The 13,102-nt window shown below is 44.4% G+C and overlaps 1 protein-coding gene across 6 annotated transcripts in view; it reads right to left on the bottom strand.

Moving 5' to 3' along the window:
* Positions 1 to 1,320: 1,320 nt before the first annotated feature.
* The window catches only part of LOC134336484 (glucagon-like peptide 2 receptor), a 194,688-nt gene continuing 182,906 nt past the window's right edge, over positions 1,321 to 13,102 (bottom strand). For all 6 annotated transcript variants that reach the window (XM_063030751.1, XM_063030752.1, XM_063030750.1 and 3 more), the window contains 2 exons: positions 11,565 to 11,606; positions 1,321 to 2,390 (listed from right to left, as the gene is read on the bottom strand). In XM_063030751.1, the coding sequence (XP_062886821.1) occupies positions 2,091 to 2,390; positions 11,565 to 11,606 (342 nt within the window). In that variant the 3' untranslated portion in view covers positions 1,321 to 2,090. The remainder of the gene's footprint in view (positions 2,391 to 11,564; positions 11,607 to 13,102) is intronic.

Genomic DNA, 13,102 nt, shown 5'->3' with positions numbered 1-13,102 from the left:
GATAAAGGTGCAAGGAATTATTTTCGGCTAATAGGTAGGCTTTGAACCCAGGCTAGTGTGAGTCTGAATCCTTCCTCATGGGTTTTGTAGCTTGAGATGGTGAAGGGATAACTATATCACAGTTCGAAGCTTCTTAAAGTTCTCAGTTACTATGCCAAGACATGGTCAATGTGCAGTGTCCATGGCCAATCCTTACCTATCAGTTGTCTCATACACTTAGCCAGGATCATTGGAATCTTTTTCTCCATTTGTTTGTGCCAAACTGTGCATAATATTTGCCCAAGAGTCTGTAAGAGTTCCTCAGTGGAGTTGAATGGAGCATCTGGTGATGTGTTGCAACTAATACCAGTAATACACATCTGTATAAAACTCCTGTATCAATATCACTAGGTGGCTTGATCTTGTTACCATGACCTTTTAATCTCTATGCTTTTATAACTCCACATCCTTGGCTGTTGATACATTGTTAACTCTTGGGGTTGCCCAGTGTGCATGCAGGTCCCCAGTGTATGGGGCTCCCCTCTGTGATGCTCTCAGCATAGCTGTACTATTGTCTCAGGCTCTTGTGACACAAGTCTTCTGTTTGTTTTCTGTAAGGACAAAATCTGAGACTGGGGTCAAGGAAAGGGACACTCCCAATGCCATCTTTTTGCTGCTTATTTGATGCTCACACTCCAGGAATGTAGAGAAGGCCATTCATTTCCATCACGGGCAATCCCTTGAAAATTAGGTTTTTCTTAGTAGGTTGCTGTGTCTGAATTTTCTTGTCAGTAAGGCTGCATGTCAAGTGATCCCCGAATGCCCAATCTATAAAACTTCCAGAACATACTACTTTTTCCAGTCTCATTCAATGATTACTTCTCTGTTCTCTGGACATGCACTGCAAATTTCCAGTTTCTTGAAAATCTCCTTCAGTGCTACATCGAATAGTTCCTAACAGGTTCTTGTGTTGAAATATGTTTGGTCATAATTTGCAGGGATATTGAGCTAAGGGGGAACAAATGTCACTGAATTCCTGATCATTTATCTAATTAAAATGATGCAATGGCCTGCAATCGTAAACTGCTCTTAGACGCAGTATGGTTGTATATAGACACAAGGCCTTTCTTAACACTCAGCAGTGGATTTTAAACTTTTTTTCTATTTCAGTCTAATTGAACAAGAAGGTATGTTTTAATATGTTGCAGTGGAGTTTCTGGCTATCATCTTCAAACAGTCTTCACCTTTGAATGTGGCTTTGTAAATGGACAATAACTTCTGTATTAAGATGATTATGGAAATACAGAAACTGATGAAAATAACTGCTAATGTGTGAAACGGTTGAGTTTTTTTATTTGAACATAGAGAGGGCATACTTTATAAGAAAATTCACACCTACAGTATTAAAATACATGGAATTAGTAATTTTTCTTTATATTGTAAAATATCTTGGTATTATAAGAAGTGAGAGGAATGTTTACTCTAGTGCACAATATGTACAAGATATTTTCCATTGCTGCTTTATCACATAATAGTATCTAGCCGTGCTTGTTTCTAAAAGTGTGGATCATGACTGTTCTCATTTTGAGGCAGAAGGAAGGCAGTAGGAGTTTTGCTGTCAAAGTATGTGTTGGAAAAATTAACTGTCCTGCAGTTGGAAAGCCAAAAGGGATTCCCAACTAGTTCTCTGAGACCTTCCAAAGCAATGTGTTAACTTGAAGCAGTGTAAGGTGACACAATGAGTGTTAGTCAAAAGGCAATTGGAACTGCCTTTGCTGGCACCCTCAAAAGTCCACATGTTTTCCACAAATCTCATCCTTCTCCTGAACCCATGCACACTGAAGCCATTTGCAGAACTTCTGATGATGTCACCTGATTTAGCATTAACTGAGAATCAAACCTGGTGAAGTCCTTGTTCTGTGGTTACAGAGACAATATTACCAGTACCAAGTGTGCATTTGAAGCACCAGTGAGATCACTTGCATGATTTAATATTTACAGCAGGATGTAGAGATCATCATAAAGCAAATAAGAGCCGTGTTCGTACTGACTTCTTGCGTTAAAGGCCTATACACCATTCAGTCTTCAGTACTGTATGTTAAATTTGGCTCTTAGATTTGACTCTCACCAACTCCCAGATCCCCTTCACTGCTCTCGCAGATACTGGTCTGGGTAAACTGTTCCACTGGGGTGGCCTTCTGTGTCTGCTGGTCTGACATGGGGGCCATGCTCAGCTGCACGCTGGAAGTTCTGGTGTCGCTGTAGCAGTAGCTGTTGCTGTTAATGTAACTGTTTGACCTGGGTTTGGAGCATTTTCCGAGGTATTTGAAGTGCTTGCCCATACATCCAGAACTTTCAAAGTGATTTGCCAGCAGCCAGGATTGCCAACGCATTTTCAATTCTGCTTTGACCTATTGGGAAATCAAAGATAATGTGCTTCAGGGTACTGGGCAGAACTAGGAACTTTAGGATTAGGAAAAGGATTATTCTGCTGGTCATTCAAACCTGCTCTGCTGTTCATTTAGATCATAGATCACCATTCTTGCAAAATACTTATATCCCCTGATTCCTCTAATATAGCCAGAAAGCTGTCAGCTTCTGTTTTGAATGACTGAGACACTATAGAGTTCTGAAGTAGAGAATTTCACCCTTTTACTACCCACTGAGAGAAGAAATTTTACTTCACCTCAGTCCTAAACAATTTGTCTCTTATTCTGAAACTGTGACCACTCCTCAGGCAGTTAAAGCCTTCTGCACCCTTTAGGAGCTCTATAAATGTCGAATTTCATTCTTGCAGACCCTGCAGAACACAGGCCTAATCTCATTAATCCACCCCTGTATAGCAAACATGCCATCCATGGAATTAAACTGGTATTCCTCATTGTATTCCTTCAGTGGTGAGTTTTCTTATTTTTTGGACTGATAAAAACAAAAAAATACTTTTAGTAAGAATCAATCTACGTAGTAGTTATGAAATTTTATTGCACACAGCTCCAGATTGCTCAGAAGGTGAATCAATGGCTCGGCAGGTGATTACCAGTGAGCTGCAGGATGTGCAGAGAAGTATGGATGAGGCTTGACTGTCTTCCCTGGACTCAACTTTCCAGGATTTACTGAGCAGGTAGAATGATTACACTTCATATTTTTATGCTAGCTACACAGTACATCTAGCTGGACCATTGTCGGAATAGTCACCAATCTGCATTAAAAAGGCCAGTCAAGTTTGCCAGGGTTAAATGGGAATGAGAGATAAGGTTGCCATTGTATCAGACGTGATCTGATTGAATGGTGCATCAACCTTGAGGGGACGAATCACCTATTGCTGCTCCAAATTTGTCTGTTTGCATATAACCATGTTTGTATTATTTCTTAATTTTAAGTAATTTTTAATTTTCATAGACATGGACACAGAACAGTAACAGGTCATTTGGCCCACAATATTGCACCAAGCCAGCTAAAAAACAAATCAACGACACCCAAACTCTCTCCTACCTACACAATCTCCATATCCCTCCATTTTCCTTACATCCATATGCCTATCCAAATGTATCTTATAAACCTTAATGTATATGCCTTTACCGCCATACCAGGCAGCACATTCTAAACATCCACCAGCGTCTGAGTAAAAAACTTACTCCTCACATCCCCCTTGAACCTAAACCCTCTCACCTTCAATGTATGCTCTCTAGTAGCAGACATTTCAACCCTGGGAAATAGATATTCCCTGTCTACTCTATCTATGCCTTTCAGAATCTAAAAACCTATCCCTTCTCCCCTCAGCCTTCGGCACTCCTGAGAAAACAACCTAAGTTTATTCAGCCTCTCATGATAGCACATGCCCTCTAAACCAGGCAGCATCCTGGTAAAGTTCTTCTGCACCCTCTCTAAAGTCTCAACATTCTTCCAGTACTCCAGATGTCGCCTAACTAGAGTTTTATGAAGTTGCAACATAACCTCTTGACCTTTGAACTCAATGACCCGACTAACAAAAGCAAGCATTCCATAAGCCTTCTTAACCATGATTTGCTTATTGACCTATGTAACCATTTCCAAGGAGCTATGAACTTGGAGAGGTTCCAAGATCTCTCTGCTCAGCAACACTGTTAAGGATCTTGACCTTAACAGCATACTGTCTCCTTGCATTTGCCCTACAAAGGTGCAATACCTCACAATTATCTGGGTTAAACTCCATTTGCCATTTGCAATCCATCTGCAACTGCTCTCTATCTCCATCTGCAACTGATCTCCATCTCCATCTGCAACCGGTCTATATCACACTGTATTCTTTGCCAGTCTTCTACACTATCCTCAACTCCACTAATCTTGGCATCATCCACAAAATTACTAATCCACTCGCTACATTTTATCCAGGTGACTTTTATACATCACAAACAGCAGAGATCCCAGCACAGATCCCTGCAGAGCACCACAAATTACAGATTTTAAGCTCAAAGAAATCCCTTGAACCATTACCCTCTGTCTTCTATGTGCAAGCCAGTTCTGAACTCAAATAGCCAATTCACCTTAATGTCCCTTAACTTTTATGAAGTCTCTGATTGTCATTGGTATTTATAAAAGAGCAAAGTAAATCTGGTACCTTACTGAGTCATCAAAACCCATTAGTCTCTGTTGGATTAGGATCTCAGGAGATTTGGTTGCTAATCCTGGCTTTGTCTGCTCACAACCCACATGCCTCGTGAGACAGACATCGAGTGAAACCTTGAGATGTGCAGCTACTGAAGATTAATGTAGCAATTGGGCTAGTGTGATGGAGGAGAGAGACTGTTCGGAATGAGCGCGATCCAGTCTAATGGGTGCCTTGGTATTTACCAGCATAAAGCTCCCACAGACTCAAAGAAACTGAAAACTCTAGACCTGCAGTACATTTTTGCTGGATGTTGCTACAGAAAAAAATGAAGTCCAAAATATCAAATGATGCAGTGTAAATCAGACAGCAACAACTGCTGATCACACTCATGAAGTTAGTTGCTGGAATCAGAGGTTGCTGGCTTATTTACTCCGTTATTCTGTAAACTTGGTTAGTTCTTGGTAAAAGACTTATCCCTAAGTAACATAGATGGAAGAGAATTTTTGGTAATTATTTGATTTATATCCACAAAGTGCAACAGACCACTAGCTTGAACATTTCAATGTAAGTTCATTTTTACGTATGGAGGTTGCTGTCTGTGTAGGGCCTTGATGAAAAGAGCAAGACCCAAGCAGCTCACAGGATGGGGGAGGAAGCAGAAAGAGCCTCTTTGCTGCATATGGAGCAGGCGAGAGGATTTGAGCTGGAAACCAGGATCAGATGGGCAGTGACTTGGCCACAACTGCTGATCCGCCAGCTGGAGAGTGTAGTGATTACGGGCTGAAACACTCTATAAAGATTGGGTATCACCTGACGACATCTGCCCCAGGCCAAAGCCTACGGTTACCTCATCAGGTAACTGAAGAGAGCACCCTGGTGTATGATGCAAGTTAATTACTGGCACTCTATTGCAAAATAATATTTCCATCCCCATTGCAGTTTGAATCATTACTAAAGATTTCAAAATATAAAGAATTTATGTAACTTTTTTAGCGCTTTTTCCCTCCTTTTTCTTCCTAATTCCCATATTCTGTCCCTCTATGTAATTTGGCATTGAAGCAGATAATTCAATACAACGTGCATCAGTGTCCTATACTAGTGTTTTTCCAGTCTTACTCATTGTTCTAGTCTAGAGACCCACAGTAAGAGTATACCAGGATAATGAATGGAAGATGTGACTTTTTATCACAGAGGCTTAAAACTGAACACTGTAAAAAGGCACAGGTACAATAAACAATAGGTGCAGGAGTAGGCCATTCGGCCCTTCGAGCCAGCACCACCATTCACTGTGATCATGGCTGATCATCCACAATCAGTATCCAGTTCCTGCCTTATCCCCATAACCTTTGATTCTGCTATCTTTAAGAGCTCCATCCATCTCTTTCTTGAAAGCATCCAGAGACTTGGCCTCCACAGCCTTCTGGGGCAGAGCATTCCATACATCCACCACTCTCTGGGTGAAAAAGTTTTTCCTCAACTCCGTTCTAAATGGCCTACCCCTTATTCTTAAACTGTGGCCTCTGGTTCTGGACACCCATCAGCGGCAACATATTTCCTGCCTGCAGCTTGTCCAATCCCTTAATAATCTTATACGTTTCAATCAGATCCCCTCTCAGCCTTCTAAATTCCAGAGTATACAAGCCCAGTCGCTCCAATCTTTCAACATGTGACAGTCCCACCATCCCGGGAATCAACCTTGTGAACCTACGCTGCACTCCCTCAATAGCAAGAATGTCCTTCCTCAAATTTGGAGACCAAAACTGCACACAGTACTCCAGGTGTGGTCTCAGCAGGGCCCTGTACAGCTGCAGAAGGAACCTCTTTGCTCTTATACGCAATTCCCCTTGTTATGAAGGCCAGCATGCCATTAGCTTTCTTCATTGCCTGCTGTACTTGCATGCTTGCTTTCAGTGACTGATGTACAAGAACACCTAGATCTCGTACATGGTATGAGTTGACAGAGGGCATGTTGCACTGGAGAGAGAACAGTGATATGCTGCTTGGAATGGAACATTTTAACTACAAGGAGAGACAGGATACAATAAATTTAATTTACTTGGAACAGAGGAGGCTGAAGTGGGATTCTGATAGGGATTTAAAAATCATGGATCGAATGGTAGAAACTTTTCCCCACTAAGAGGACGTTTACAACCCAAGGGCATAGGATTAAGGTGAGCAGGGATATAATGAAAATACTTTTCAGTCAGAGGGTGATTGCCATCTGGAATACACTGCCTGAGAAAGTGCTGGACCGGATATTCTTACAACACTTAATATCATCTGTCTGAGTTCTTCAATGACAAAGGTACAGAAGGCAATGGAACAAAGAACTGGTAAATAGGATTAGTTTCAGCAGATAATCAATGGTCAGCATGGACATGGTGGTCCTGGATTTAAACTACAAATCTATGCAGTCAATGTAGTGACAACTCCACCATCAGGGGCTCCAACTATGCAAGGCATGATTTCTCATCCATCATCAGGCCCCACCGCCCAGAGCATGTTCACTTATCATCCATCATCAGGAACCCCACTATCCAGGGCATGCTCTCTTCTCATCTATCATCAGAAATCCCAACGCCCAGGGCATGCTCTCTTATCATCCATCATCAGGAACCCCATCACCCAGGGCATGCTCTCTTATCATCCATCATCAGGAACCACTCCGCCCAGGGCATGCTCTCTTATCATCCATCATCAGGAACCACACCGCCCAGGGCATGTTATCTTATCATCCATCATCAGGAACCACTCCGCCCAGGGCTTGCTCTCTTATCATCCATCATCAGGAACCACTCCGCCCAGGGCATGCTCTCTTATCATCCATCATCAGAAACCCCACCGCCGAGGGCATGCTCTCTTCTCATCTATCATCAGGAATCCCACCACCCAGGGCATGCTCTCTTCTCATCCATCATCAGGAATCCCACCGCCCGGGGCATGCCCTCTTATCATCCATCATCAGGAACCCCACCGCCCAGGGCATGCTCTCTTATCATCCATCATCAGGAATCCCACCGCCCAGGGCATGCCCTCTTATCATCCATCATCAGGAACCCCACCACCCAGGGCATGCTCTCTTCTCGACTATCATCAGGAACCCCACCGCCCAGGGCATGCTCTCTTATCATCCATCATCAGGAACCACACCACCCAGGTCATGCTCTCTTATCATCCATCATCAGAAACCCCACCGCCCAGAGCATGCTCTCTTATCATCCATCATCAGGAATCCCACCGCCCAGGGCATGCTCTCTTATCATCCATCATCAGGAACCACACCACCCAGGGCATGCGCTCTTATCATCCATCATCAGGAATCCCCCCACCCAGGGCATGGTCTCTTATCATCCATCATCAGGAACCCCACCACCCAGGGCATGCTCTCTTCTCGACTAACATCAGGAATCCCACTGCCCAGGGCATGCTCTCTTCTCATCTATCATCAGGAATCCCACCACTCAGGGCATGCTCTCTTATGGACTATCATCAGGAATCCCACCACCCAGGGCATGATCTCTTATCATCCATCATCAGGAACCCCACCACCCAGGGCATGCTCTCTTCTCGACTAACATCAGGAATCCCACCGCCCAGGGCATGCTCTCTTATCATCCATCATCAGAAACCCCACCACCCAGGGCATGCTCTCTTCTCATCTATCATCAGGAATCCCACTGCCCAGGGCATGCTCTCTTATCATTCATCATCAGGAATCCCACGACCCAGGGCACGCTCTCTTATCATCCATCATCAGGAACCCCACCACCCAGGGCATGCTCTCTTCTCGACTATCAGCAGGAATCCCACAACCCAGAGCATGCTCTCTTATCATCCATCATCAGGAACCCCACCGCCCAGGGCATGCTCTCTTATCATCCATCATCAGGAACCCCATCGCCCAGGGCATGCTCTCTTATCATACGTCATCAGGAACCCCACCGCTCTGGACATGCTCTCTTATCATCCATCATCAGGAACCCCACCACCCAGGACATGCTCTCTTATCATCCGTCATCAGGAACACCATCACCCAGGGCATGCCCTCTTATCATCCATCATCAGGAACCCCATCGCCCAGGGCATGCTCTCTTATCATCCATCATCAGGAATACCACCGCGCAGCGAATGCCCTCTTATCATCCATCATCAGGAACTCCATCACCCAGGGCATGCTCTCTTATCATCCACCATCAGGAATCCCACCACCCAGGGCATGCTCTCTTATCATCCATCATCAGGAACCACACCGCCCAGGGCATGCTCTGTTATCATCCATCATCAGGAATCCCACCACCCAGGGCATGCTCTCTTCTCGACTATCAGCAGGAATCCCACCACCCAGAGCATGCTCTCTTATCATCCATCATCAGGAACACCACCACCCAGGGCATGCTCTCTTATCATCCATCATCAGGAACCACACCGCCCAGGGCATGCTCTGTTATCATCTATCATTAGGAATTGCACCGCCCAGGGCATGCTCTCTTATCATCCATCATCAGGAATCCCACTGCCCAGGGCATGCTCTCTTATCATCCATCATCAGGAACCCCATCGCCCAGGGCATGCTCTCTTATCATACGTCATCAGGAACCCCACCACCCGGGGCATGCTCTCTTATCATCCATCATCAGGAACCCCACCACCCAGGGCATGCTCTCTTATCATCCATCATCAGGAATCCCACCACCCAGGGCATGCTCTCTTATCATCCATCATCAGGAACCCCACCACCCAAGGCATGCTCTCTTATCATCCATCATCAGGAATCCCACCACCCAGGGCATGCTCTCTTATCATCCATCATCAGGAACCCCACCATCCAGGGCATGCTCTCTTATCATCTGTCATCAGGAATCCCACTGCCTAGGGTATGCTCTCTTGTCGACTATCATCAGGAACCCCACCGTCCAGGGCATGCTCTCTTATCATCCATCATCAGGAATCCCACCGCCCAGGACATGCCCTTTTATCATCCATCATCAGGAACCCCATCACCCAGGGCATGCTCTCTTATCATCCATCATCAGGAATCCCACCACCCAGGGCATGCTCTCTTATCATCCATCATCAGGAACCCCACCGTCCAGGGCATGCTCTCTTATCATCTGTCATCAGGAATCCCACTGCCTAGGGTAGGCTCTCTTGTCGACTATCATCAGGAATCCCACCGCCCAGGGCATGCTCTCTTATCATCCATCATCAGGAACCCCATCGCCCAGGATATGCTCTCTTATCATGCATCATCAGGAACCACACCGCCCAGGGCATGCTCTCTTATCATCTATCATCAGGAATTGCACCGCCCAGGGCATGCTCTCTTATCATCCATTATCAGGAATCCCACTGCCCAGGGCATGCTTTCTTATCATCCATCATCAGGAACCCCATCGCCCAGGACATGCTCTCTTATCATCTGTCATCAGGAATCCCACTGCCTAGGGTATGCTCTCTTGTTGACTATCATCAGGAATCCCACTGCCCAGGGCATGCTCTCTTATCATCCATCATTAGGAACCCCATCGCCCAGGATATGCTGTCTTCCCTTTCATCATCAGGGTTCTCCACCACCCGGGTCACACTCTCTTCTCATTGCTGCCATCAGGAGGATGGTACTGGAGCCTCAGCACTCACACCACCAGGTTCAAGAACAGTTATTATACATCTACTATCAGACTCTTGGAGCAGAGGGGATAACTTCCCTCAGCTTCTCTAGCCTCACCACTGAAATGTTCCACAATCTATGGACACTCTATCAAGGACTCTTCATCTCATGTTCTTGATATTTACTGTTTATTTATTTGTTATTATTATCATTATTTCTTTCTTTATGTAGTTGCACAGTTTATGTCTTTTGCACATTGGTTGATCTTCCAAGTTGGTGCAGTCTTTCATTGATTTATTATGGTTATTTTTCTATTATGGACTTTTTGAGTATGTCTGCAAGAAAATGAACCTGAGGGTTGTATCTGGTGACATATATGTATGTTGAAAACAAATTTACTTTGAACATTGAAATTTTGAATACTTCTTCCAAAAGGACAGGAATCTTATTGTGCTTTGGAGGCTTGCATGCCTATATGACCTGTGGAGCTATGTTGGCTGGGGTCAGGGCTTTATACTTTGGCTTTGTAGGGGTCACCCATGCCAAACAGGTCAAAAAGTAGAGGGCAGACCAAGGCTGGTCCACCGGTTCTCCAGATTCAGCAGTTCAGCTCAGGACGAACAACCCTGACTGGTCAAACAAAACAGTTGGAGAAATAGCAATGAAAAATCCTTCTGCATCTGAGTGGCCAAGGACAGACAGAGAAGGAGGACCTATTGCTGTCCTAAACGGCAGCGATGTAACGGACAGCAAGTAAGTAGTGCACACCTGTCTTCATTGAGTACAGGACTCCAGCTTCTGTTTTAAAAAGTAACGCACATAAACCCTCTCTTTCAAGAGCTTCCCCAGGTTAAGCACACTGAGAGAAATAGACAATAGGCACAGTGAAGCCATGGGACATAAACGAAGTCGTGAACTGTCAGGGTTATTTTTTGCCTTTTGTCAGATCCTGTTGACAGTTAAGATCTGTATCCAAATGTTTTGCGGATTTTGCTGCAAAAATCATTAAAAAAATGAATTTATGCTTCATAAGAGCAGGCACAACTTCCATCTAAAGCAAGTCATAGCATTGCTCCGAAGTCTGAAATATTGCAATTAATGTCAGTTATTAAAAGGGGAGTTAATAGATCAGGTCTTTATACCTTGAACATATGATTAAAAGGGGAGTTAATAGATTAGCTCTTTATACCTTGAACATATGGTTTTGTTAACTATTTTTCTGCCTTTCCCTCTTCATCATCCATCGATCACCTGCAGCAGTGTTGCTGATCAGTTATCAATGCAGCATCAGCTAAGAATCAAACCTGAACATCTCCCTCATTTTTAATGTACAGTACGTTATCGTCACAGGAAGAACTCAGTCATTATGAAGATTTTCATTTCCCTTACCTCTCCGTTGATGAAACAATAGAGCAAAGCAACCAGAAAACCCTGTGGAGAAAGGAAGCAGTATTAATGTTTTAAAACTCATTACTAAAGCTATAGTAAATATGACTACAGTCAGAAATTTCCCACCTGCTTCAAATGGGCAACAACTATACTGGTGACCAAAAAGAACAGGGTGAGCTGTCTTAATGACTATCATCCAGTAGCACTCACATCTATGGTGATGAAGTGCTTTGAGAGGTTGGTTATGGCTAGAATCAACTCCTGCCTCAGCAAGGACTAGAACCCACTGCAATTTGCCAATCACCTCAATAGGTCTATGGCAGGCACGATCTCACTGGCTCTCCATTTGGCCTTGGATCACCTGAACAATACAAATGCCTATGTCAGGATGCCTGCTGGAGGAACTCAGCAGGCCAGGCAGCATCTATGGAAAAGAGTAGACAGTCACGTTTTGGACCGAGACCTTCATCAGGACTGATTTTGTGTGCGTGGCTGTGGATTTTCAACATCGACAGATTTTCTTGTATTTGTGATACTGCTTATGTCGAGATGCTGTTTATTGACTATAGCTCAGTGCTTAACACAATTCTGATTCCCACAGTTCAGAATTCTGATTGAAAAGGTCCAGAACCTGGACCTCTGCAACTGGATCCTCAACTTCCTAACCGGAAGACCACAAAAGGTGTGGGTTGGAAATAACATTCCACCTCGCTGTCAATCAACACTGGCACACCTTCGGGATGTGTACTGAACCTATTGCTCTACTCTCTCTACACCTATGACTGCGTGGCAAGGCACAGCTCAAATTCCATCTATAAATTTGCTGACCATACAACCATTGTTGGAATCTCAGATGGAGATGAGAGGGCGTTCAGTACTGAGGTATACCAGCTAGTTGAGTGGTGTCACAGCAACAACCTTGCACTCAACGTCAGTCAGACCGAAGAACTGACTGTGGACTTCTGAAAGGGTAAGATGAGGGGAAACACATCAGTCAGTCCTCATAGAGGGATCAGAAGTGGAGCAAATGAGTAATTTCAAGTCCCTGGTTTTCATTCTCTCTGAGGACCTAACCTGGGTCGAACATATTGATGCAGCTATAAAGAAGGCAAGACAGCAGCTATATTTCATTAGGAGTTTGAAGAGATATAGTATGTTACCAAAACCACTTGCATATTTCTACAGATGTACCATGGATGGCACCTTAACGTGCTGCATCACTGCCTGGTAGGGCGTGGGGATGCCTACTCCACGGGATCGAAGTACTTAAGCTACAGAGAGCTGTAAAATTAGCCAGCTCTATCATGGACACTAGCCTCCGTACTATCCAAATTATTTTCAAGAAACAGTGCCTTACAATGGCGGCGTCCATCATTAAGGACCGTCATCACTCAGGACACGTCTTCTTCTCATTGCTACCATCAGGAAGGAGGTACAGAAGCCTGAAGGCACACACTCAATGATTCAGGACAGCTTCTTTCCACTCTGCCATCCAACTTCTGAATGGTGATTGAACCCATGAATACTACCTCACTACT

The sequence above is a fragment of the Mobula hypostoma genome, chromosome 22 (assembly GCF_963921235.1).
Source record: "Mobula hypostoma chromosome 22, sMobHyp1.1, whole genome shotgun sequence".
NCBI lineage: Eukaryota > Metazoa > Chordata > Chondrichthyes > Myliobatiformes > Myliobatidae > Mobula > Mobula hypostoma.
Note: the sequence above shows the minus strand (reverse complement) of the source record. Positions and strands in the feature narration are given on the sequence as shown.